The sequence below is a fragment of the Anser brachyrhynchus genome (assembly GCF_964034855.1).
Source record: "Anser brachyrhynchus genome assembly, chromosome: 17".
In the NCBI taxonomy this organism is placed as follows: domain Eukaryota; kingdom Metazoa; phylum Chordata; class Aves; order Anseriformes; family Anatidae; genus Anser; species Anser brachyrhynchus.
The window spans coordinates 8,448,541-8,473,348 of record NC_137710.1 but is presented as its reverse complement, the minus strand read 5'-3'; the positions used below and the strand labels follow the sequence as shown (position 1 = coordinate 8,473,348).

At 40.8% G+C, this 24,808-nt stretch overlaps 1 protein-coding gene across 14 annotated transcripts in view; it reads right to left on the bottom strand.

Moving 5' to 3' along the window:
* ARVCF (ARVCF delta catenin family member) overlaps nucleotides 1-24,808 on the bottom strand; it is a 275,731-nt gene that overhangs the window by 47,601 nt on the left and 203,322 nt on the right. For all 14 annotated transcript variants that reach the window (XR_013940399.1, XR_013940400.1, XR_013940401.1 and 11 more), the window contains 4 exons: nucleotides 22,160-22,343; nucleotides 9,405-9,522; nucleotides 7,948-8,119; nucleotides 1,504-1,575 (listed from right to left, as the gene is read on the bottom strand). Coding sequence is in view for 10 of the 14 variants with exons in the window: in XM_080559763.1 (XP_080415889.1) it covers nucleotides 1,504-1,575; nucleotides 7,948-8,119; nucleotides 9,405-9,522; nucleotides 22,160-22,343 (546 nt within the window). In the remaining 4 variants the exon portion in view is untranslated. The remainder of the gene's footprint in view (nucleotides 1-1,503; nucleotides 1,576-7,947; nucleotides 8,120-9,404; nucleotides 9,523-22,159; nucleotides 22,344-24,808) is intronic.

Sequence of the window (24,808 nt, the reverse complement as noted above, 5' to 3'; positions counted from 1 at the left end):
AGACATAGCTCCCATCAGACACACTACAAAAATTCTACCATTAGCAAAGCCACATCAAAGACTTAAAACTTATTTTAAATAAAGTTATTCAAGATACGTTCCTTTGCAGAAATCCTTGATATCCGTTTTTCCTTTACTGGCACCTACATTCCAATCACGTTTATAAAACAATTAAAGAATTGAAGCCCTTGCTATATTTTGACACCCCTCCCCCCCCCCCTTTTTTTTTTATTAACACCCTACCCTTAAGAAGTCTCCTTGCTTTGCAATGTGATCAGTGCCCAGCCCTGAATTGAAGACACTGAAGTGAAAGTTGGTTAAGAGACGTTTCCTGCAGCTCCCATAACACGATGGCATTGTACCTTATAGGAGGCGCCTTAGTATTTCATGCAATAATGCACCAGATGGAAATCTGTGTTTAGACATCAGCCTAGAAACTGTACCCATTGTAGAGGGTGTCTGTAAATTAATTAGATCCATCTATATATTAGGATTAGTTTGTGTATCATCAAAACAGAGCTCCACTGCCCATGAATTTAACTGAGTGCAGCACTTTACATGTGCAATTATTGTGCCATTACTGACCATTATTACATCTCTAAGAATGTTAGATACTGCCTCTGCTGCTGCCCTCAGTTTACAGAAAGGAAATTGAAGGACAAATCAGTTGATTTGATCAAGGTCACTGTGGTGGTAGAATTCAGGTATCCAAAGAAAATCCAGAGATGTCTTTATACTCTCTGGAACTGTATACGTGATACAGGAAGAATTCAATTTTCCTTTGGAAGAATACTCTGGTAGTCCTCAGCATTTACAGATCGTTAAGGTGAGGGTGCTCTAGAAGAGCTTCTCCTGCAACGCCAGGCTGACAGGGTGGCACCACAGCAGTTGCCACAACAATGGTTGGATCTGCAGTGATATTGCACACACTTCAAAAACCCGTAAAAGTTTCAAAACACTGTCCAATGCTGTAAGAAGCCTGACGAGACCCAAATCATCTCCTAACCTCCAATCAAGGAGAGAGCACCACACATACAGGGTGGGATGCAGATTGTCTGTACAAGATTTCACCTCTGCCAGAAGCTGAAATGCAAAAGCACAATGCAGAGAAACTGAAGAACTATAGAGATGCCAGGAAAGGGAAAAGATGAGTGATAAGTACACTCAGCTAATGCATTTCTTAATTCCTTACATTCAGGTTCAGTGCAGGCAATTTGCAAATGGAGTTGTAAAAGACAACCACATGCATTTACCCTTCTATGGAGGTATACCACCTAATACCAACTCAGACAAGCCTCTTTAAGATTCTCCCCATTTAGCAATTTAATATAAAAGCTGCTTATATCCAGTATTAAATACTAAATAAGCTCTGACACATCTATTATTTCAATTAACTGAATATAAAAAAAAGATCAACCTGATATGCTCATGTCTCAAGTCCCTTTAAGAGCCTCCAGCTCCCATGCTACTTGTTATTTCCAAAAGCACAAACATTAGCATTACCTTTTGCTGTTTCAGACCGCTTAGGCAAATCAAGTGTATCAAAATTCCTGTCCAAATCTCCATTCTTCTTTCCTGTGCAAAAAAAAAATAAGACAACAGATGGTAAAGACTATCAGCGTACTGACAGGTAAGTTACTGTCATGCGCATCTATGAGAGAAGATATTGACTCAGAATATAAATCAGACTATTACCAGAATCTGTACATGTGTGACCTGCAATCCAGCTGCATAGCTGTGCTTTTAGCCTGAGCAATTTCAGGACAAAAATCTGTGCAACTTTCAGGTTGATCTGCTAACATGAGAGCACTGGCAATTCAGCGGGCCTTAAGAGTGCTTAAAATCTACAAAAAAGGTGCCACTTCTCTTCTTTGCAAAGCTGCAGCCCTCCCTCAGAGGCCCAGGATTTCTCATTATTCCCACAGAGAAGTTTTGACCTGAGGCTTAGCTGAAGAAGAAACAGAGCAGCATAGCAAAACACAACAGGCTTGCTTAGCAGCCTCTGTCCTCACTGTGACTGCCAGGTAGGGAGGCCTAGCTTTAACACAGTACAGACAGCAACCAACAACTTAACCTTCAGTTGCCCTTCTATCAATGAAGTGCAATTTTGGCTATTTAGTAGAAACTGATGGAAACAATTTCATATTTTTTGCTAAGAGACAGTTTTAAACCATTTCATCAGCTTTAATTTGTACAGTCCTTCACAGAAAAGTGGACTGCCACCAGGACTTGAGTTTTAGGCTAGGAATGCAAGGTTATGTACACAGCTGGGGAGAGAAGTGTTAATTTTCTCTTCCCCCACCAAGGGGACACACTGCCTTGGCTAAGCACACTTGAATGCTGTGGGAGAACCAAGCTCCTTGTGGTTGGAAGTCCTGAGAGCAGATTTTCAAGGAAGTACAGGAACCCTCATGGCTTCTGAGGACAGCATTGTGCAATTTAGCTTTTCCAATTTATTTTAAGGGGAAAATCCAGTCAGTTATTTAGTCCCCTTTGCACAAGAGCAGGGGAAGAAGGTGCAACAATGAGTGATGAGATGAATTCAGAACAACTCAATTTAAGCTTCAGGGGTGGCTTCTGAGCAGGGACCCTACCAGACTGTCACTGGAGGGCTACAGGAAGGGCTAAAAGCTCCACCAGTCGGGATGCTTAAAAGCAAACAGGAAAACAGTCCTTGGAAAACCTAACATGGAGAGTTACAAGAGACTCGTCTTGACTGGGAATAGGTCACAAAACAGGAAAGGCCAATCCCTACCCCACTATAGGAGGGAGCTGGCACAGCTTCTGCATGGTGAAGTCAATGGGCTGCTCTACCTTTCTTCCTGACAAAAGAACAAACATATGCCATATGGAGTAGAAACTGCTTTTAAATACCAGTATGAACACTTAGAAATGACAGTAAGAGGAAAGAAACTAAAACCTGAGGCTAGCAATACATTCCCTCCCTTTATTTGGAAATCCACACTTTAAAAAACAAAACACACCAACACCACCTGTAAATACTGAACAAAACAAAACATGTATCTGGAAGTTCTGTTCATCTGAAGTAACTTGGTTAAAGTATGAAAAAGCCCATCTTTCTAGACTGCAGCCCTCCATCTAGATTTTGCTCCGTGACAGAACCAGAAACATGTTGCTCGGGGAACCGAATACCAGAAAGAACAAAACGCACAGCGAAGGACACTGCATTTCATAACGACAGCTGAGCCCTGCTGCTGGCTCCAAACCCTTGCTGACCCTCAGACCATGGAGAGGAAAAAGCAGGCCAGAGGGATTAAAAAAGGAGCACAGGAGGAAGGAAGTCAGTGTTTAGGAAAGATTACAGACTTAAAACAAACCAATAAATGTGACTGCATCTTATCTACAAGTATGACAAACTTTTTTCACATGCCCCCAAATTTCACGTCTCTGGCATTAGCTAGTTAAAAACCTCAAAATAACTGCACTGAGAGCCAGACTTGACTCAACTATTCATTTCATAAGTTCTCCCTATAATTTTAAAATCTGAGTTGGTTATTTTTACCAGCCCTGCAGAACTGAGATGGCGCAGGAAGAGCCAGACTCCTTCTTTAGGGTGCACTGGTCAGCGAGCAGCACGTACTCGTGCAGCACTTTTTAAGGGACTGTCCAGGAGAACAGTGCAGGCTCCTACAGCTTTTGAGCTGGCAGCACAGAAGCAGCTGCCTGCTTATTAAGCCATCTTTCACTAAGACAGCACGCTCCACCTGTGTTTCGTGAACTTCATTTCCAGTCTCACAATTTCAGGGCCAGGCTGAATGTACCGGACTTGTTCTGTGAAACCTTTTCTGGTTTGTCTCGCAGCCCCCAGAGGAACTAATCCAGCCCTTAGGCAAAACCACATCTGTTTAAAACAGAAGCTGCCAGCTGTTTACAAATGGAAGAAATTCAGAAGACAGAGTTCTGACCATGGGGATCTCAACTCTACAAACTGTTTAATCAAATTGAACAAAGGCCAGGTTCAGAAATACCCGAAGCACCTCCATTTTGCAGAGCCTTCCTACAGGGAGTGGATTAGGAACATAAGGAATAAGCTGTAAGATGATTCCAAAGAAATCCATCTGGAAGACAAAGGTGGCCCAGCTGCTACTTTTCCCATTTAATTTCCGTGAGACCCACAATATTGATTTGGATTTTCTAAAAAGGTGACAGAATTTAGCAATTTCAAGAGCCTATCAATTACACAGCTCTCAGCCATCACCTAGCCTGCCTGATACCACAAGAAAAACAGCTTCCCTGCCAGCCACTGGAGCGCTGAACATCTTGCTATCCCTCAAGCCAGCCAGGATCACTAGTGTCCAGGGATGCTTAAATGACCACACTAGCAGTTAAAAATTTGAAAGCACTGGTTTTGGACATCTCAGTTTCTGTTGCTCTATGTGCCTCCCTCCTCCCCAAGTTTTCCTGACCTAGCAACACTAGACAAAAGACAATGCTGTTGGATTACAAACAGAGCTTCGAACTTGGCCAAGAGACAGACAGCCCTGAATGTGCCTGCTGACAGGTCTGTTTTATGAAACCTGGCTGTAGGAATTGGCACTGCAACTGGGTTTGGGAAAACAGCCTGACACGAGACTTGCTTGTACAAGATGCAATTTACAGTCTCTGAAACAGTGGGATTAAAATTCTTTGCCTCTCCCCCCACTAATTCTATGTGAGAAACAACCAAAACATGACCTTTTGCATTTTCATTCTGCCAGTAAGACTCTGAGGTGTGACCCAGTGTTATTAACCACTAATGTTGTTTATGATCTTCCTTAAATGTCGTTCTGTTTTCCTGGATAATCAATACAGCTATTCAGCTAGACCACTCTTGCTGAAGGATTAATTCCCAAACGCTTCCTTTCTGGTTAAAGAAAATAAATTAAAAGCAAAGAGATTTGTTCATGACACCAGCACCATCCCCAGCAGTCAATACCGTGCTCGTTAATACACCCACTGAACTGGACGGTGGTGGAGTAACAGAAAGCAAGGGCTGAGCTCTGCCTTGCCAGCATGCCCACCCTCCACAGGCCTCACCAGTCACAGTCAGAAATCAGCATCTCACGGAATGCTAATGAGCACCTTTTGTTGGGGGGAGCAATTTTTTCAACATTTCTTTTCTGGCTCAGCTCTCCAGACCTCATTGATCTGAAGCAAGTGTCACAGACCGAAAACGAGCCTGTCTTTACCCCCAGATCAGTATCAATAACACAGTGCACCCATCAATAACTCCAGGACACTCCACAGCCTAACTGAACTTGCCAGCTGAAGAGGGAGGGAGGGAGGTAAGCTTGCACATTTCAAATGCACTTTCACCCTATTGTGTTAGGATGCGAAACCGAAGGGCGTAGCCCCCAACAATTTACTGGAGGTATCTTCATCTAGCTAGTGTGAATGTCAGTAATAAAGATGCAGCAGCTAAGGCACCTGCGCCCAGTCAGACAAAACACCAAGGCTCTCTGAGAATACTCATCCAAGCTGCTGAGTCTTTACAGTTATCGCTACCTAGGTGAGTTAGCAAAGCTGTACTTTGACATGACAGGGTTGGGAAGGCAACTCGCACACTTACCTGTGCCCTCCCTCATGAGATTATCAAGCCAGTCACAAATCAGTTCTGTTATTGCACTTACACCAGGACTGAATAAAAATGTCTTTTCTATTAGCAATGTGAGAAGACCAAACATAAAATGCTGCCTCAATCAGACAGCGGATTTCCATGCCTGCTGAAATGAACAGGAGGATGCACTGGGGGAGCAGAGAAGGCGAATGAGCAAGACCTTGATGTCAGCTCTTTGCCTTGCATGTAAAAGCAGAACAATGCAGATTATGGTGATGATAAAAAAAAGTATTGCAAAGACTCACCTTGATTGAACCATTCCTCTAATTACCAGAAAAGCAGCAAAAGAAAAACAAAAATTTACAGGGAGGAAGAAAATACAAAGGAATAGTCACAAAGAGGCAGAATTTTACAGAATAGGTTCAAAGCCTGAGATTTACAAGGAACTTCCTAAAACTAAAACAACCCCAAAACAAACCCACAAAAAAAAATGGATATTCTACTTAAATCTCTTTTGTTCCTGCTGAAAAGTCTTTCCCTGTAGATCTTTTTTTTTCCCCCTTCACTTTTCATTACAAAAAAAGTGCTCCAGGAATTGAGGGGACGGTGACTAGCCCTTTGCGGATGTGTTTGAAATGCTATGATCAATGACCATGAAATAAAATAAACATGGAAACACTGCAAGATTAAGTGAGCAAGAGAGGGAGGGAATTGAAGTGACTTATTTTAAAGTCCTAGACTGACAAAATTAAGACAGTTTCAGCCTAGGTATCCACATAAATTTAGTAATGGGACAAGGAATTATCTATTTATGACTTTAAAAGTGTATTTACACACAGGGCCAAACCCAGGCTGTCACTGAGTGCTGCTTGCTGAAATCTGCAGGTTCATCCACAGTGTCACATGATTTTGAGATCAATTAATCCAAAAAGGCACAATCAGATTTTGTGGCTGCTCAGCTGAAGCTATCAGGGTGTACAGATGCAGAAAATACAGGAAACTGGCAGCCACTTGACAACGGGCAGCCACCGGAGAGCGCTGTCTTTTCAGTCATCAAGAGGATGAGGACAGTTCTCTATCAGCACACTCCCCTCTTCCACAGTGCACACACACAGCTTTTACGTAAAACAAAACAAAACAAAAATTTAACTGACTGCATTGCTTTCAAGCAGCAAAACAACATGGACAAATGTCAGGAAACTGGTTTGACTCAGCACACATTCAGGGTTTCCAAAGGGTATCACAGTATAGCTTTAGTCATTCACTGTGAGAACAGGTTGGCCAGGCAGCTAAAATTCTTTTTCCATTTTTTCCCCCAGTCATTAAAAACATTCCCCTCAATCCCTCGATTAATTTTTTTGGTTTTTTAGACACATGTTAAATCTCTCTGGTGACAGACTAGTCTGCAATAGCAAGTTCACACTGTGATAACTTTATAACACATACGGAAACAAAACATTTTAATAACATGTACAGGTCACATCAGAGGAAGATTAATGTACAGCACACAGTCCCTCAAGCTCAACCAATTCCTTGTCTGCTCTTCAGCATCATAACCTTCCTTAGACCCTGGGCATAAACAGTAAGCCAGGATGTGAGTACACATGAATGCAGAAAATGGAGCCTAGACAGAAAACTAACTTTGTTATCTCTGAATTCATAAGTCATTTCTCTAAAACAACAAAGAGAACATATATAAGTGTCTTTCACACTCAAACACATTTAAGTGTCTCTTTTTAGAGGGAAGATGGAATGGGGGTTACTGAGACTATTAATCTTCTCTTGTAATGAAACTCATTTGCAACACTCATACCCTAGAGGAAAGAAAAGGTCTAGAAGCGACTGACAATTAAAAGCTACAAAATCCTGTTTGCAATTTAAATTATTGAGTGACAAAATTGGGAGGTTGTATGTTTTGGCTGTGGGTGGGAGGCGTTGGCTTTTAGTTTGTGTTCAAATGTGAGAGACTGAAGGCATGGAACAGACGGGACTACCATGCACAGAGATGAACACATGCTGGCCTGGCTTGCAAGGGCTGTGACACATGCTGTAGAGCCGAGCAAGTGGACTAAGCACAGATTTGACAGATGCAAGGACGCAGACAAGCAGAGGAGAGGCAGAGCACATACACTGCTGCCCAACAGCAGTTTCTTACAACAGCATGCACCACTTCTATTTAAAGCCAAGCAGAAGGATAGCAATTGCGGAAATACTTCCCAAATACCTAGCAGTATTACAACAAGGGAGATGACCACAAGCCACAGCACTATAGACATGTACTTCCACAAACTACCTCGCTCTAACATGATGAAAGAGCTTTCAAGAGCAGGACTACACTGAAAATTTACCCACAGATCCATTTCCAGTTTTGAGTTCTCTGCAAGACATACCTTTAGCTTTTTTTCCACCAAAACAACCAGCATCATCTTTCTTCTTTTTCTGAGAGCCGCCTGTGCTCATAGTCTGACTGGCATCTAGTTCTTGATACTTATCAGCTCCGGGGACTTCTTTGTGGACGTGATAGGAAAGATTCCGCATGATGCACACGCAGTTCTCCACGGACTTTAACAAAAAAAATAAATTACATTACAAGTAAGTATTGAACCCTCCTATTTGCAAACTGTTGCATCGCTTAGTGGAAGTGTGTGGAGAGGGGAAAAAAAAAGGAAGCCACCCATACCAGGAAAAGAATGTAGATCAAGGAAATTTTGTCAAAAATACCCTAATTTAAGGTTCTTTCTTGTTCTAAAACCACTTCTTTTCTCCTAAAAGTGAAGTGTTTTATAAATAGTACCCATTCAAAATGAAAACTCTCTAATCAAAAATAGCATCCAATCATGCATAAAGATGACAAATTCACCAAAAGATCAAACACACAGCAGAAAATGATCATTTAAGGTTCTTATTTTAATACAGTGCTGTAACACTCTTCCAACCTTTACAATCCCCAAGAGACCCTACTTATTAAACTTTCTCTAGGTCAAAACTAAGGGCATGTGAGGATTTCAATGAGAACGCTCATTGTTCTGTAGTAATAGCTCATTCATAGCACTTCAGGTTCTGACAAGAGCAATGCTCTGTAGGTTGCAATGGAAGCCTCCAGGTGGTTACAAAACCACTTCCAAAATTATCTGATTAAGTGACAGGGCTTTAGAATTCCCTTGTACAGTCCACCACATGGTGGGACTAAAAAAGAATAAAATAAAGATGCTTAAAAGCCTCATTGGTGTTATAAAGCAATAGTATGCTCTTCACTTTTTAAACAGGTTAAACTTAAGATATTTCGTATGCATAAAAATATTGTTTTAAATACTATAGGATCAGACGACAATCAGAACAGATGAATCATCATTTGTACCTACAAAAAAAAAAGCCACAATGTTTCAGGTCTAAAGACATCTTAATGTCTTAGCACTACATCCTTTTAAGATGGTGTTGAATAAAGTCTTTAAGATGTGAATCAACTCCTTTGCTAACATTGTGCAAAGCACAACACAATGGGACTCAATTCTGATTTGCAAACTGCACTTACAAATGTCAATTAAGTAATGCAGAACAATAGCAATAATGCCACCGGCAGGAATAAAAGACTACTCTTCCCCACCCATCACAGCCACTTGTCTTTACTCACCTCAACAGCCAGACAAGGCAACACAGCAGCATTGTGCTGATAGCCCATCAGCAGAACCATCAATACCATGACAGAGGTGAAAGGAAGGTAATTACTATATTTTCTGAGGCAAGCATAATCATGTTCTGATACTAGCAAACAGAAGTCAGACCCCAGTGCAGCACTTCAGCTTAAATTAATGGAAACAACCATTCAAGTTCTGATACTCAAGTTCACCTTATTGTCCGTATCCTTCTTGCCCACTGCAGACTGTAGGGCATGAAGGAGGGCATCCACCAAGCCGTCACACTCTCTTAGTCTTCTGCGTGCTTCTGCTCCATCTGAACTTACGTTCCTAATAGAAGAGATTTAAAAGAAAATTTAGCCCTCTAACCTTCACTGCAAGGTTGAAGGTGTGTTGATTTATACTACAATTATTAAGAACTCATTATCTCAGATCAACAATTTGGAGGCAAAGAAGCCTGACAAACTATTATACCTCAGTAAAACACGGGCATCCGCAATGACCCTAATCTGAACGAAAAGGGAAATGCAGTTGCTGAGGTGCCTACACACATTTTTCTGCATTGCTAGTAAGTTCAGCAATGTACCTTGAACTGGACAGGAGTTCTCATAGCAAACAATACCCAATCTAAAAATTTATTTTCAAAGCCAGAACTTTTCATCTGAAAAATACTTTCACCTTTTTAAAAGAAATTACACGTGGAGGCAAAATTACAAGTCAAATGCATAGTCAGGCACAGTTAGTACAATTTACATATGTATTATATAAATATATATAAAAAGTTACTTTTTCTGAAGCTGAAGACTACTCAGCAGCAGTATGCTCCAGGCCACAGAAATTGCAAAATGCATTTTGATTTCATGAAAAAAATTAAAAATAGATATTCAAAAAGCTATAGATTATTTAACTATGAACCTGCCATGTTTTTGGGGGGAATGAACTGACAAAACAATTCTCAATAGTGTTCACTGGTAAGCCTACACACAAGTTTTCTCAAAGTTGAAATGCACAAATTTTGACAACACCACAGTCAACACTACAGCTTTCAGGGTCTTTGAGTTCTCAGATCCATGTAACGTTCGCTCTCAAAAGCTCAGGACACAGCGATTACCTTCTGCTATCACGATAATGTGGCCAATTTTTCTTTTTACCTAACTATAGGGACTGCCAATCTCAAAGTAATAAACAAGCCAACCATGGTCCACCCTCCCCATCACCCAGGCAAGCTTGTATGTTAATTGCTTAACTAGAAAAAAACATTTTCTCAGAGACCTCTCAAAATCTGAAGACACTTAACTGTGAGCTGGTTGCTCTAACAGCACATTAACTTGCAGTTAAGATCACAAATGAAATACACAGATAAACGAGTCCTTTCCCTAAAACCTAACGCAGTCTCGCCTCTAGCAATGGCTGATACAGGACATGTAAAGTGGATATTAACATATAATTACACAGGATATATGGAAGAGAATTCTACATGCTGTGTTCTCATCTTCTGTTGTACTAATCCTTTAATATCTAAAGCCCAAACGTGAATTTTAATGTAAAGTTTTTATGAAAATTAAATTTGAATTAGAATTCTGAGATATCTTTCAGGTATTATGATAATAAACAACAGATGCTCAACCTCAAAGTACATTTATTAGAAGTCAAACATTACCTACTAAGCTTGAGGGTGGCAGAAATGCACTAAAAATGGTCCATGTCGAGCTGTATCAGATTTCTTATTCACTCATTAAGTCTTAGAAATAGCAAACTAAAATACATGAGAAACACTCTCAAACTTCAAGAAATAAATAAATCAAATCTTGCAAAAAATGTTCCTTAACACCTTTCTTGCCCTCAAGGCCGATACACAAGAGATTCTTTTTTTCATTTGTGCTCCCACACATTTAACAACGTTTGTTTTATGGCTTTGGTTATTGACTGCATCACAGGATTTTTTTATCCTGCTGTCTTACTTCTTGATCTGTTATAGGATTAATATTAAGGTAGACATGGATAAGATCATAATTGAAAGAGATATTATGAAGTGCATCAATAAGTGTGGCTTGCTAACCTCACCTTCTTGCTGTATCTTCAACTATAGAAAAACTTAATGAAAATTAATGCCTCAAGAAAAGATTCCCACGTATATCAGACATAAATGAGCATGAAAATTCTGCAGGATCAAACTAATAGCTAATTAATACTGTGTATAAGCTACCCAGGCATCAAACTTAGCAGTTTTAATGTTGCAACTAATACACTGGAAAACATCCGTGTGAGCATCTTGTGCAGAAACATCAGCTCTACAAACACCTGACGCTCCTGGGATTTTGCTAGTCCTCCTTGGGTGACAAGATTCCTGCAGCCCATGGGATTTACCTAACGTGGAACAACAAAACCCATTTCCCTGTCTGTAAGTATAACCCAGACATACCGGAGAGCTCAGCCCACATCCTTCACACACAGAAGTCTGGGCAACACAGACCTCAGAGAGACTACGTCTAGGGAGATTGGTCCTGCCTGGCAGAACGTGCTCTTTCTGCTGCTCTGACACTGCACCAGGCAGCAAAGAGCTCCCTGTTTCCAAGGGAATACTTGCATTTCAGATACATGCACAAGTACACCAAACATCCGTAAGCACCAAGGAAAGGTGGGCTTTGAGTGAGCTGTTATCTGGCAGTCCCTGGAGAAGAGCTCCCGGGGTTGGAGTTCATCATCTGGAACAACCTTGGAAAGCTGGTTAACTTGAGGCTACGAGACCCTGCTGAACTCAACAAAATGGCCAAGGGGTCCTGCAACCCAGGAAAACGCCAGTTTGCATTTCTGCCTCAGGATGTTAATACTACAGTCTGCCTCCTTGATGATCACCTAGTCATCATTGGTCAAATTCACACCTTGGGCATTCAGGAGGGACTGCAGTGCGCAGGCAGAAGCGATCACCTGGGCAAGAGCTAGTGCTGGAAGGCCTGTGATGTTCTGCAGGCTGCTCGTTAAAAAGGACACCATCAGCTCCTGCAAATAAACAGCTAAAAACAAAGCATACTCCTCATATGACAAAGGAGGCACCTAGAAAAGCAGGCACCTAGGCAAAAAAAAAACAAAAAACCAAAACAAAACAAAAACAAACAAACAAACAAAAAAACCCTCAGACTAGATTGACTGATGGTCTCTTTTAGCCTTCAAAATTAATGAACCCCCTCATAGTCTTGGGTGGAACATTCACCTCTGGTGTACTATACAGTCTGCTTCTCTTTGTCCCCAAGAGAGGCCTCCCCTGCTTTCCCTAAGACCCACTTCTGAATACTTTTCCAAGGGTCCATTACATGAAAATATACTTTAAAAACAAGAATAGTATCTTTCTCACATCGTATTGCAAAGGGTAACAGAAAGCTGCCTAGTGTGTTTGCCATAAATATATACAATACACTCAAAAAAAGCAATTCCAGGAGCAAGAAATGAAATTACTGTCCATATTAGTCAATATGTAGGATGGAAACCAACTCTATGACTGATTTTATGTGAAGCAGCAAGGCACACATCTCATCCAAAGATTTGAAAACCCCAGCCTTTAGCTGGGCAGAGTACCCTGGATTCTTCCTCGAATTCTTGCAGTCCAGCCTGTAGGCAGGACTAGTGAAAGAAGATTTGCAAGGATGTTTAAATATATGCTTTCCCTGGGAAAACAAAACAGAGGGCTAAGTAAATGTTAAATAAAAGCAAACATCTACCAGCATGGAAACGCTTCAGACTAGGAATCCAGTCTGTTGGCATTAAAGACTTCAGAAAATGGTGGGGAGCGTCTGAGAAATCTGTTCATACTTTAGATAAAGTTATCATTAGCACCAAATAGTCTTCTTAATGACATGCAAGTCTGAATGTAACATTTACATTCACAGAACAGGCAGCATGCATCACCTCTAGGATAGGCGAGCCATTACTACGGTCAGTGCTACACACCAAAATTATCCTCAAGAGAGAAGATTTAAAAGTAATTAAATGCATGGCACTTAATATGCAAGATTTCAATGCAAATCATGTAGCAATGCCCCCACTGTGCTTTCTCTAACAATGCAAAAGCTGAGAGCTTGCGTTTTTGGTTTTGTGTGTGTTCTGATTTGTTTGTTTTTTTTTAAACACAGAAACTTGAAAATACAAGCACCAGGGAGACATTATTTCTTTGAACACTTAAAACTTCTATTTCCCAGACTATTGCTATGTCTGCCACCTGGCTGGAAAGGGCCATCAGCTGTTATCCTACCATTCTGCAGATAAAGCCGAAAGCCAGAGGTTAGAGCATTACCATCCCACTTCGGTTCTCCAGGCACAAAAAGCACTTTATTTAGAGACCCAGCTGGGGACAAAGGCAACAGGCTGGGGACTATGGGGACTGTCTTTTTTTTTTTTTTTTTTAATATAAACAGCTGAAATGGAATTTTTTTAGATATGTTTCTAGTAAGATTTTCAGCTCTCTGGAAGAAGCATGGATAAGCTGAAGCTAGCTCAGTGAAAAGCTCTTTTCAACAGCCTCGTCGTGCATACCACAGGGTCCAAATAAGTTTTACTACTTTTTACAACTGTAACCAACCTTCCAATAGTGATTTTTGTATTGCCAAGCCAAGAACGAACATTGGCTCCTATATAGACCATCTCAGCACTGGTGAAGAAGGTAAAGAAGGTGAACCCCTGTGATCATTGAAAGCCATAGAGCTCCAAAGCACTGGGGTTTCCTGGCAGGTTTAATGGGAGGCACTTCACCAGGGGCCTGAGCTGGCAGACAGCACACACGCCTTGCTAAACCTTGACTACCACTACCACTTCGGCTTCCCTGACCAGGCACTGAGTTTTCTGCTTCATCTGATAAGATACTGTACGGCTTACCCAAGTTTAATTTAAATATTTTAGCTGTTAATATCCCACCTACTCTGACAGTCAAAACCCTTGCTATAAAAGCACTCTTCTGCACTCATGCTTTGCTTCATTATTAAGAATTTTTTATTTGGATGTCAGCCAAAGGAGATCGATAAGTAACAGCTGCAGCAGACATATTCTATTTCCTAGTGCATTTCTAGGTACTGAATGTCCCGAAGGAGGAATATAGAGCAGTTTAAAATCATTCCATCATTTCATGCAGAAATTCAATGAATTCCATACTTGAGTTCACATGAAATACCAAAAAGTTTTATTGCTATTAAGTTCATTGTTCCGAAAATAAGACAGAAAAAGCAAAAAGCTGCCTGTGACATGAAGATAGCCTGATCCAGGCCACACTGGTAAAAGAGACCTATACAACACAACGGAGTTTGGCAGCAGGCAGCTGAATCAGAAATCAAGCAAAGCAGATGAAAAGTCAAGCAAAGCCAAAGTCCACATGAAATGAGCAGAAAAGAGAGGGGAGCTCTACTGATGGTGATGCTTGGTAGAGAGCAGCTGTTCAGCTGAGAAAAGGTGCATCAGATCCGGGCAGGTGATCTTACTGGAGATTCCTGCTCCATTTAAGTATCGACTTACTGGCCAGACCCAAGAAACAAGCAGAGCAGCTCTGACTGCCTTGCATCTAAGCCCCTTCCAGATACTTAAATAAAGGGATTGGTTTTGTTTAATTGTCCAAATGCCTACAAGAGAACATAATATAAGCCACCCCTGAAAACGGTCTTCACGAGTTTAGCCTGTGCTCCAGGAAAACACTTCTGTGGAGCAGTGCATCTGTAAGGCATGCTGGCACATCTCAGGATCACATCAGGATTGTTTCTAAGATCCCCCTGCAATAAGCCAGGGCTCAACAGCCAGCAGCAAAGTTTAACAAGATACAGACGTGAATTCCATCCTTTGTTAGTTGTGGCTTTCTACATCCAAAATACCATGTAATGTCTTTTTAGTAAAATGCTGACTGGTCACCTCCTGCATGACCTACTTGGAGGGCCTTAGTTTGCTCTCCTATAACACAAAGCCATGCAGAAACGCAATAGACAAGAATTCCACAATACCCAGCAGCTACTTTGCTTTCAAATAATTTCAGTCTTTGCTTGGAGGAAAGGCTGATAGGCTCTGCCTGCTTTATCACGTATTCTCATAGCAATGTGAAAAGAATCTCAAAAATACAAAAATAAGGTAGCAGTTATCTAATAGAGGATCACAGCTCACATGCCTTCCAAAGCAAACTACGTCCTTTACACGCAGTATGCCTTGTTTCGATCTCACTCTTCATCCTACCACAGCAACAGACATTTTTGCCTATTTCCTTCATTGATAGCCCAGGGGGAAGGGACCTGCATTTTTTCCTAAGGAATGACAGAAGGCAATAAGCAAGTGCACAACTTTACACTTATACTTCAGATTTGATTGTAAAGCATTAAGGTTGCTTGTAACTAGGTTATGTCTCTGCTGCTAAAATCTATGCATAATTTATTTATATTACAAGCTAAACATCAGGAACTGTCAGGAAGAACCCTAACGGCTCCTTACTAGCACGAATTAAACGCTCTGCTCATCATATAAGCCCCAGGACAGCCATATGCTGTGATCCTGCACAGTTTCAGTAAGCTAATTAAGAAACTGCCTTCACTCACTCCTCTATATTGAGAGGTGTGGGTTTTTAATTTGAGTTGTTTTTTTCCAGTCTGGGTTGGGCAGATAAGCTTCTCCCTCTTCTGTGCTGCAAAATCAAGACTCACAGGCAAATTTTTGCTCCATTTTTATCTTTCTAAAACTATTCTTTTGCTAAACGTCCAGTTCAAAAGTACCTATGACGCAGCAAAACACAGTATCGTTAGCTCCGGCTTCTGGAGCAGCAGCCTCCCAAAGGCTGTACCCACATGTGAAGAAGATACCAGTGCAGCAGCCCCAGGCACGGCGGGTGGGTGGACAGAGACGAGGCAGCATCTGCCCTCATCTCCTCCTGGTGGGGGGTGAGCTCTGTACCAAGTCCTGTTCAGGACTTCTTGGTTAAATGACTGCTGTACAACAGCATAGAAAAGGATTACTTGAACTACGATAGGCAGGCACACTAATTAAGAGGAAAAGTCAACCAAATGATTTTGTCAAACAATCTTTTCTAGGGTGGGGAGGAAATACAGCTGCTCCAAGAAGACCCTTTGTGCAGCGTGACAGGGCTCCATAAAAATCCTGGACTAGGTAAGCTCGATTACCAATTTACTGCTGTCCCAAAGATAAAACTAAAAGCCAGCACTTGAACACTCTCATTTAGTACCTTCTCAGTCCTGCCTTGCTGCAGTCACCAAAGTTCCCCTGACAGGGAGGGCAGCTCAGCCAGTGGCACTGTGGTGGCATCACCTGAGCTTCACCTCCTGTGCCCTACTTGTAACCAGGCCGTGGATTTGCACTTAGGTGCCTCCTTTCTTCAGTCACTTGCAGGTCAAGGCTACCTCAAGCAGATGCGAGTGCAGGTAGGACAAATATTATGTGACTGTCACCATATCCTGCATCACAGCAGCAGGATTTAAATGTGGATAGAACTTGAAGGTACTTCACTTCAAAAGCTCTAATTCCCAGGCACTTTTCTTCAGAGGAAAGCTATACATTAATCATTAAGAAGAAAGAAGGGCATAGCTGTCTGCTTTTGACATGGCCTTTCTTGCCTCAAATTCAGCATGCAGAGGCATGAGGAACCCTGACTGAGACAATGAGGGGAAGCAAGCCCCAAGCCTTGCAGCCAGGACGCAGGAGGCCTTCAAACAGCACCGGAAACACAAAGGCCTTAGCACTGGCCCTTGCTCTAGCAGCACTACTAGATCCCACAGATTGCTCTGACTGGAGGCATGGTGACTTCAAGAAGAACAGAATGCAATATAAGGGGATTCTCATTCCCCACCCAACTAAGGTAACAGTTTTGAAAAAATAATACTAATAAAAAATAATAAGCTTCTACGTAAAGCATTCGTCCTCTTAGACATCTACTAGTAAATATCAAGCAACACAGAAACACAAGCAGCCAAAGTCCAAGCCCACTTTCTGTTCGCAGTCCCTGTGAATTTTCAAAAAAAAAAAATATCCAAGAGGGACTGCAGGAGTAGAGATGGGAAGAAAGAAATGGGAACACCACTGTCACCAAGAGCTATTCAGACCTCTCCCAGGTACAAAGGGAGAACTCTTCTCTCAAAACAAGACCACAGACTTGGTTTGACAAACCCTATTTACCTCTGCATGTCTTACAAGTACACGCACATGCTCCAGTGTGTATTGGAGGTATGCACACATCTATTTGCAAGTATATACAGAAATTGCAGCTTGAGGAACGAGCCCATTACCATTAAGCAGTGTTACTTACATATGACAGAAGCACAGTAAATTATATCTGCAGGACAAGATGTATGTGCACGTACACTGATGCTCTCTGTCCTCTTCAAAAAAAGGTTTAAAACGTGCTCATATAAAAACTCTATTTGGCACATCCTACTTATTAATGATTCACTATCAAGCTTCTGTGGTCCAATTTCCTCTGAAGTAAAATAAAAGTAACAGGAGCCTGCACACACTTATACATCATTTTCCACCCTAGAAAGATATATTTGTTTTGGCTCTGAATCTACTGAGTCCTTATCTCATGTCATCAAACGTTGCCTCACACTTACCATAATTCTCAGGTTTTGATTTTACAGGACAGCACTCTTAATTTATACCTCCAGGAGGTATCTATTCCCAGTTCTTGTCGCTTGGACCAACCACTGCACAATACTTGAACTACTGGCATTTACCATCTTCATGGAAAGGTAAAACAGAGGTGCAAATGTCAAGACAGGAAAAGTGAAGATGAAAGACTGAATTCCAGATCCACTCAAGCACTCAGGAATCCAAATCTCACCCAAATCAAAAGAAAGCAGGGCTATTAAAAATTAGACCACAGAAAGATTTATACAGTTAATCCTGCCTGAAGTTATGTGAGAACAGTAGCAGAACAGCAATTAAATTCATGCTTCTCAAGTCCCTTGTCACAACTTTAGCCACCAGGTCATCCCTTCTCTTCTCAGGAGCTGATGTTGGGCAAGCTGTTATATGCAATTTTGATCTGAAGGATGCATGTTTTTAGCAGAAGTCAAGTGGGTGCAGTTTGTTTGTGTTTGTACACCCACGGCCAGGTCTCTGAACCTTGAGGCTATTTGTGAATGTGAATTTCTGTGTACTTGGAGAATTGTCAAGAAACGCTGCAAGTACAGATGGTACCCTGGAAAAAAGGGGCACTTTGCATCTGTTTACTATGCAAATTAATTCATTTAACATTTTTTGACAGCAGGTCAGTTTAGAACAGGAATCGGGCTAAAAAGTTGGCAATTTAGAAACCAAGTTCTACTCTGTCCTCTACAAAGTGAAAAAATCCAAGAGAGAATTAAAAGTAATTAGGCAGAAAACAGCAATTAAGCTCAGAATGATTTTAATTTTTAAACTGTTAATCCTTGCTGATTCTGAAAAACTGATAATCATGGTGGATATCTACACAGAAAACAAAAATGGTGATGTGACTGCAGCAGTGCTCTCTGACCCACAGAGCAGCACTCCCACACTGAAGCAGGGAGAAGCACCTTGGGAGAAACCAGAACTGGATGGAAGTGAGTTAGCCTCACCCCCAGCACTCTCACAAGCAATTCACCTCATTCTCTCCTCCTTCATGTCTTGGGGAGAGTTCTAGGAAGGATCACAAAATGACCTTGTTAAAAATGCACCAAATCATCATATTAAACTGGTGGAGAGTACAATTAAAAAGTGAATGCTTCTGGATTGCAAACCCCAATAGGGATTTAGGGGCTTAAAGATAAAAAGACAGTAACCGAAAAGACATTCTCTGCATACCTAAAAGAATAAAATACAAAGACACAAAACTTGTATTCCAAGTAAGATAAAGGAACACCTGTGAATAGTTGATGATTTTTCTATCAAATATCTTCCCTACTTCTTCTCTAGTCCTACTTTTCTAAAGCCAAAAATCCACTTGATTTCAATAAATTAATCTGTGGGTTTTTTTTTTTTGTAAGTTTGTTTTTTCTTTATTGCTCCCTTCCAAATTTCCTACCTACCTATTTCTCTCAACAGCTTCAACAGAATATAAAAACATCTTTACTTTATAAAATTACACACGACGTATCATCTATCATACGACACATGACCATTTTAAGAAGTAAAGTGATTATGGGCTTTGCAGATCCATTCATCAAGGTATTGTAGACAAACTAGGACTGGAAGGGAAAATGGGATAGATCAAGATTCTATGAAGAAGCAAGGACAAATTAGTTTTTTCTTGGAAAAAAATCCTTGTTTTCAATTATTTTGAAATAAGTGTTTCCAAGACTCCATATTATCAAAGAAGAGACCTAGATGAAGAACAAAGTAAAGATCAGAAAGCAGTGTAAAAAAAAAAAAGCAGCAGTTCATGCTGTGAGTCAATGAGTTTGAAATCAACTCGCCCACATTTGTTGACAAACTTCATTAAAGTTACTGCAAAAAAGATACTGAAATGAAAGCAGTCCTGCATGTGTAACGCCTGTCTTGTGCTTGGATATCCAAACTGCAAAGACATCTGAAAACTCAGAAGTTCCAAAAGAACTGACAGCATCTTTGAAGACAACGTAGCACACATTTTCGGATTGATTCCAAAGGGGACAAAGGAGGCTGGCACAGCATCAAGAGGACTAACCTCCCAATTAAATATCAAATTGGTACACAGTTTGTAGTTCGCAGTAAGCTCCATTCATGGAAAATTGAATTTCTGGGACCTGCTACTGTGTGAAAAAAAAAAGAGTAGGCAAAGGATTTTTTAAACACTGATGTCTGTTAGACAGATGGCTGCAAACATTTCTTCTCTACTGGCGTTAACTGTCTTATCTGAAGGGTGCTTGTAAGGATGAGCTGCAGAGGATTTCAACAAACAACAGAAAAATATTTCCAACAGAAATAATGATAATTACTTTTGATATGTTCTTTTCTAACCCTAGACTTGGAAATGCTCTGCAAAAGATATGTAGTATCACCTACCTTGCAACACTAAGGGCAGCTTGTATCTCTCCTACTTCTGCATCTCTGCTGTCCTAGACTGGTTTTAACTCACTTTCTCTTACAGAGAGGAGACAGAAAAGGCAACTCTCCCCCTCCCTACACAAGGGGTTGCTCCCTCCTCAGCATAGCAAAGACATCAGTAAAATACCTTTTACAGATTACCTTTTCCTGATGATCTGCCAACACATTTCCATTTACCCTAAGCAGCCACTTTCAGGCACAAAATCACCTTGCCCCACACCTGACTGAATGAAGCTCCGAATTTTCCGCAACATGCTTAGTCCCCTATGACTAAGACAGCAGAGACTACAGACATCTTCCCTCTCAACAACAGAAGCAGTCACTGTTCTCTAACTGCTGTCTTGATGCTTTTGAAGTGACTTTTTTTTTTTTTTTTTTTAAAAACAGGACACTTGAATTATCAAAAGTGGAATTCTCTAACTAGCTCTCTCAGTACTGCTGTTCTCTGCATCCCTCTTCATCAGCCTTTGGAAAATAACTTGGCCGAGTGGTATGTGCTATTTTCATGTCCTGTAAAGCCAATGCCTTTCTTCATTAAAAAGTTTCCCGGAATTTAGAAGTTTGAGTGGATTAGGGCACTGTACAGACTAATAAAAATTTATGACGCGGATTAGGTTAGTCTGCTAATGATCGATTTATTGTCTACACTTCTTGGAGAATCTCACATTCATTCAGATAAACCTTTTATCCCCCAGCACGACTAATTTCCTCTTGTGGAACACCATTAGAAAATGGGACACAAGTAAGGAAAAACCTATGATGTCTGGAGCCTACTTAAAGGACCTTAGTCTCCAGTGGGACTGCAAATAATTTCAGTAATGGGCCCTTTCAGAACAGTTTTCATTACTTCCTTCATTTGTGATGTTACTCAGGGGAATAGTTATTGCAATTTAGAGACCACAAGCCCAAGAAACAGAAATGAACCAACTTCAGAAGAAGCATTAATCAGTAGAAGTCTGACAGAAGTATACTTCAGAGCAACAGAAGGAACAATGCCAAATATTTATTAGCTTCATTCAAACTAATTGACTTCTTCATGAAGCTGAAGAATCTAACAGGACATCTCCGCTATTTTATCTCAGAGACAAGCAAAGTGAAAGAGTCAGTATTTAGGGCACATGGTTCTTCAGGTTTTTCTGACTTTACCTGACCCCAGCTTCTAGCACGTATCATCTGACTCTTGAGGTGCCCTCAAATTCAAATACCATTTCTAACCATAAGAAAATCCTTTTCAATGAATACCAGTAATATTAGAAATGTTCAGTAGTTTAGGTCCTTAACTGATTTCCCATAGGTCCTCAACCACTTGAGCTTAGAATAGGAGCATATCAGTAACTTCCACAAAAGCATCTGTCGCTAAAATTGGATGCATGTTTCAGGCTAGGTATATTTCCATAAAATCAGTTTCCTAGCACCTGCAAAAAATGCCTTTTGATAGCAAGAAACCCAAGAACAGGAAGGGAACTGTTTGAAAACATGCCTTTAAAATAAATAAAAACTGCACCATTGGGGGAAGCAAACAACATACTCAAAATTTATAGAAACATCCCACTAATCACAGCACAGTAGATAAATGAAAGCATGATTCGTGGTACTTATGGCACAGGTTGCATTGGAAGATGCTTATTCTGTACTCAGTTTGGCAGTTAACCTCTTAACTGGGTCACTCCCCATTGCATTATACACCTCACTACAGAGAGCCACTCTGCAAAACCTGCCTAAATCACCTACTCTTCATACAGACCTCACTGGACAGACCTACATTGGCAAGGTTCTACAACAAGAAACGATGGCACACTAAGTACCTCCAGCATTGCTATCGTGGCCATTGAAATGGGGGGCTCTTTGCAAAAACAGAAGATATATGATACTTGATTTTAAATCAAAAGAATTCTAAGAGAATCCTAAACACAGGATGTGGTGAACAACAGATGAATATTTCCCAGTTCTGCCTTACCGTAAACAACCAGAAGTGTTCTTGAAGACAGTTGTCCACTCAGCATCGCGAGGCTTCGAGTCCTCGTTCGGCTCACTCTCCCAGCCCGAGTGGGGTATAATCACCTCGTTGGTGAGCGTCTGCAGGCCGTGGTTGATGATGACCATCTTCAGGGGCTCGTAGGAAGACAAGTTCCATAGGGTGCCTTCAGGAGAAACAGGTATAATTAAACCAATAACAAGAGAATAACAACTATTTTTAACTCTAGCTTAAACAGAATCATGAGAAGGTTAAATCACAAAACTAAGTGATCACTTGATGAGGGGCCGGACTACACAGACAGCTCAGGGAAAAGTCCACAGTTGCTGCAATGGAAGCATTTCCAAAGATACAGGATCACTTTTACCACGATACGGATAATGTTGAAGTCATTAAGCTGTACAACAGAGTACATACACGTGATGTGGAGATGAACAGGATATTTCTACTACATACAAATGTTGATGTTGTTACACTGTCAAGCCCAGCTATGCCTCAAAAAGCAAAATTCATCCAGTGAAGCAGACAAGTATATTAAGCAAGCCTTAAAAACAGGGCTGAATTTATGAAGGATTATTGATCTTATGTTTATCCTCTGCACCAGACAGTATTTCACACAAGACTCCTCTGTTATTTACTTTCACATTCTGCTGTCACAGACAATATCTGTGTTCAAATCACAATGCTATAAGCGTACAATTCCTTGAAGAAGCTGCAAATCAGTTCTCCTTCTCAGTCCTTCCATTTTTACCTTGCTTATGAGCTAAAATAGACAGATGTCAAGTATCAAAATAACAGAACAGCCTCACAATTGTACAAATACCTGGTCTTAGATACACGATAAAATTTTCCATCAGACCTGTAACACTGTCCTGGTAGTTACTGCTAATGAAGTTTGGACTAAAACAGGACATTTGCTTCAGGGAGAATTTCTGCACAGGCCCAACCTGCTAAGGTTTAAAAACAGTCAGTAACAGCACTTGGAGGGAGCTAAATGCACATTTTTGACCTCCACGGAGAAGTGTGACGATGCACCAAACTTCAGATAGACTGCATGGAAAAGCAAGATTCCCCAGAACTCAAAGGAAATCTTTTTTTAAGTGAATTCGTGCATGTTACAGGGCAAGTTGTAGATATTTGCCTCTTAGCCATATTTGAAACAAAACACAAAAGAAAAACAAAGGTGCAACCTTCTGTTTCAGTCCCTTTCAACCACTCCAGGTTTTAAAACCTTCAAGCTTCAAAAATGCCTGGAAAAAAAAGTTGGATCTGTTACTTTTGTTCAATAACCCCATTGCCTCACTGAGCCCTGCCAGCCACCACAAGGCGCCGGCGGGCAGGAGAGCACCACGGCCGCCTCTGGAGGCAACAAGGCGGCTGCCCCGTGGGAACTCTCCTAGCACCCGAGCTCTCACAGCTACAAGCTGGAAGCGCCAAACGCCCAACGTCCTATTTTAATATCAGAGCATTATCCATATAGGGTCATGGCAAGCACCGTGTGAGAAAAGGAATTTTATCTGCATGTGAGCAGTGAGTGGCACTTATATGATAACCTCAAAGGCTGGTGCTTAGCAGAGCCTCCGAAGTCTAACACTGGGCTGTCTCCTATTCCCAGTGGGCTTTACAAAAGCCAGGTGTCTGTTCAGACTTCGGAAACTACAAAATTTCAGAGGCAGACAACAGAATGAATGCCACAACATTTCTTTACTTTCAGACTCAGAAAAAAAAAAGACAAAAACACAAAAATACTGCTTTTTTCTTTTTTAACCTTGCCATTCGTAGATATGCTGAGATTTTTCATAACTCTTTTTTAAGCTTTCCAACTAGACAGTATTGGTGAAGCGTAAATTAATTTTCTCTTTGTACCCTTTATAATAATTACCCTTTGTCATTGTGAAACATGACAGACAATAAAAAACAAACAAACAAAACTAAGCTGGAAATACTAATTGGTCCCAACTTGTTGTGGAAGAGCATCTTTAATTTTCGTAACAAATTGGTCTAAGAAACAAATGTAAGTCAATATTTATAATAAGGCTATAAAACCTGACACGTAAGTTATCAGATTAATTTTAAATACTTCACTAGACAGTCTTTCTTTAGTCACTGTACACCAATTCCTTAAGCATATCAGACTCGCTGACATAGAAATAATAACTACAATTGGATCCCTAAATGCATTGCTGGCTCAGTACTTCTGAAATTCAGATGCAAAATCAGAACATCTAGCACTGAACTAGATAGATAAATCCCAGAAAATTATACAGTGTAAGTCAGGGCTCCTCCACAGGAACATGGATGAAGCATTTGCTGTTTGCAATGCTCCAAAAAAAAAAAAAAAAAAAAGAAAAAAAAAAGGCAGGAAAAGAGAAACTGAGGAACCTCATACGGTGTTTGTAAGGAGCCTGCATTTCTGTCCTTTTGAAATGGAAGATATTTCAACTGGGAACAGTGTCAGGATTAAAAGTCATCTGTATGTGGGAAAGTTAAGTTTTAAAATCTGAGAGCCCTTTGTACGTGCATTTCAGGAAGGAGCTCTTACATGTTTCTTCTGCATCTGAAATGAGATTCTGCCTTTTCCTCGTTCCTGGAGGACTGACAAAATGTGTTGTCTGTGTTATGAAACTACAA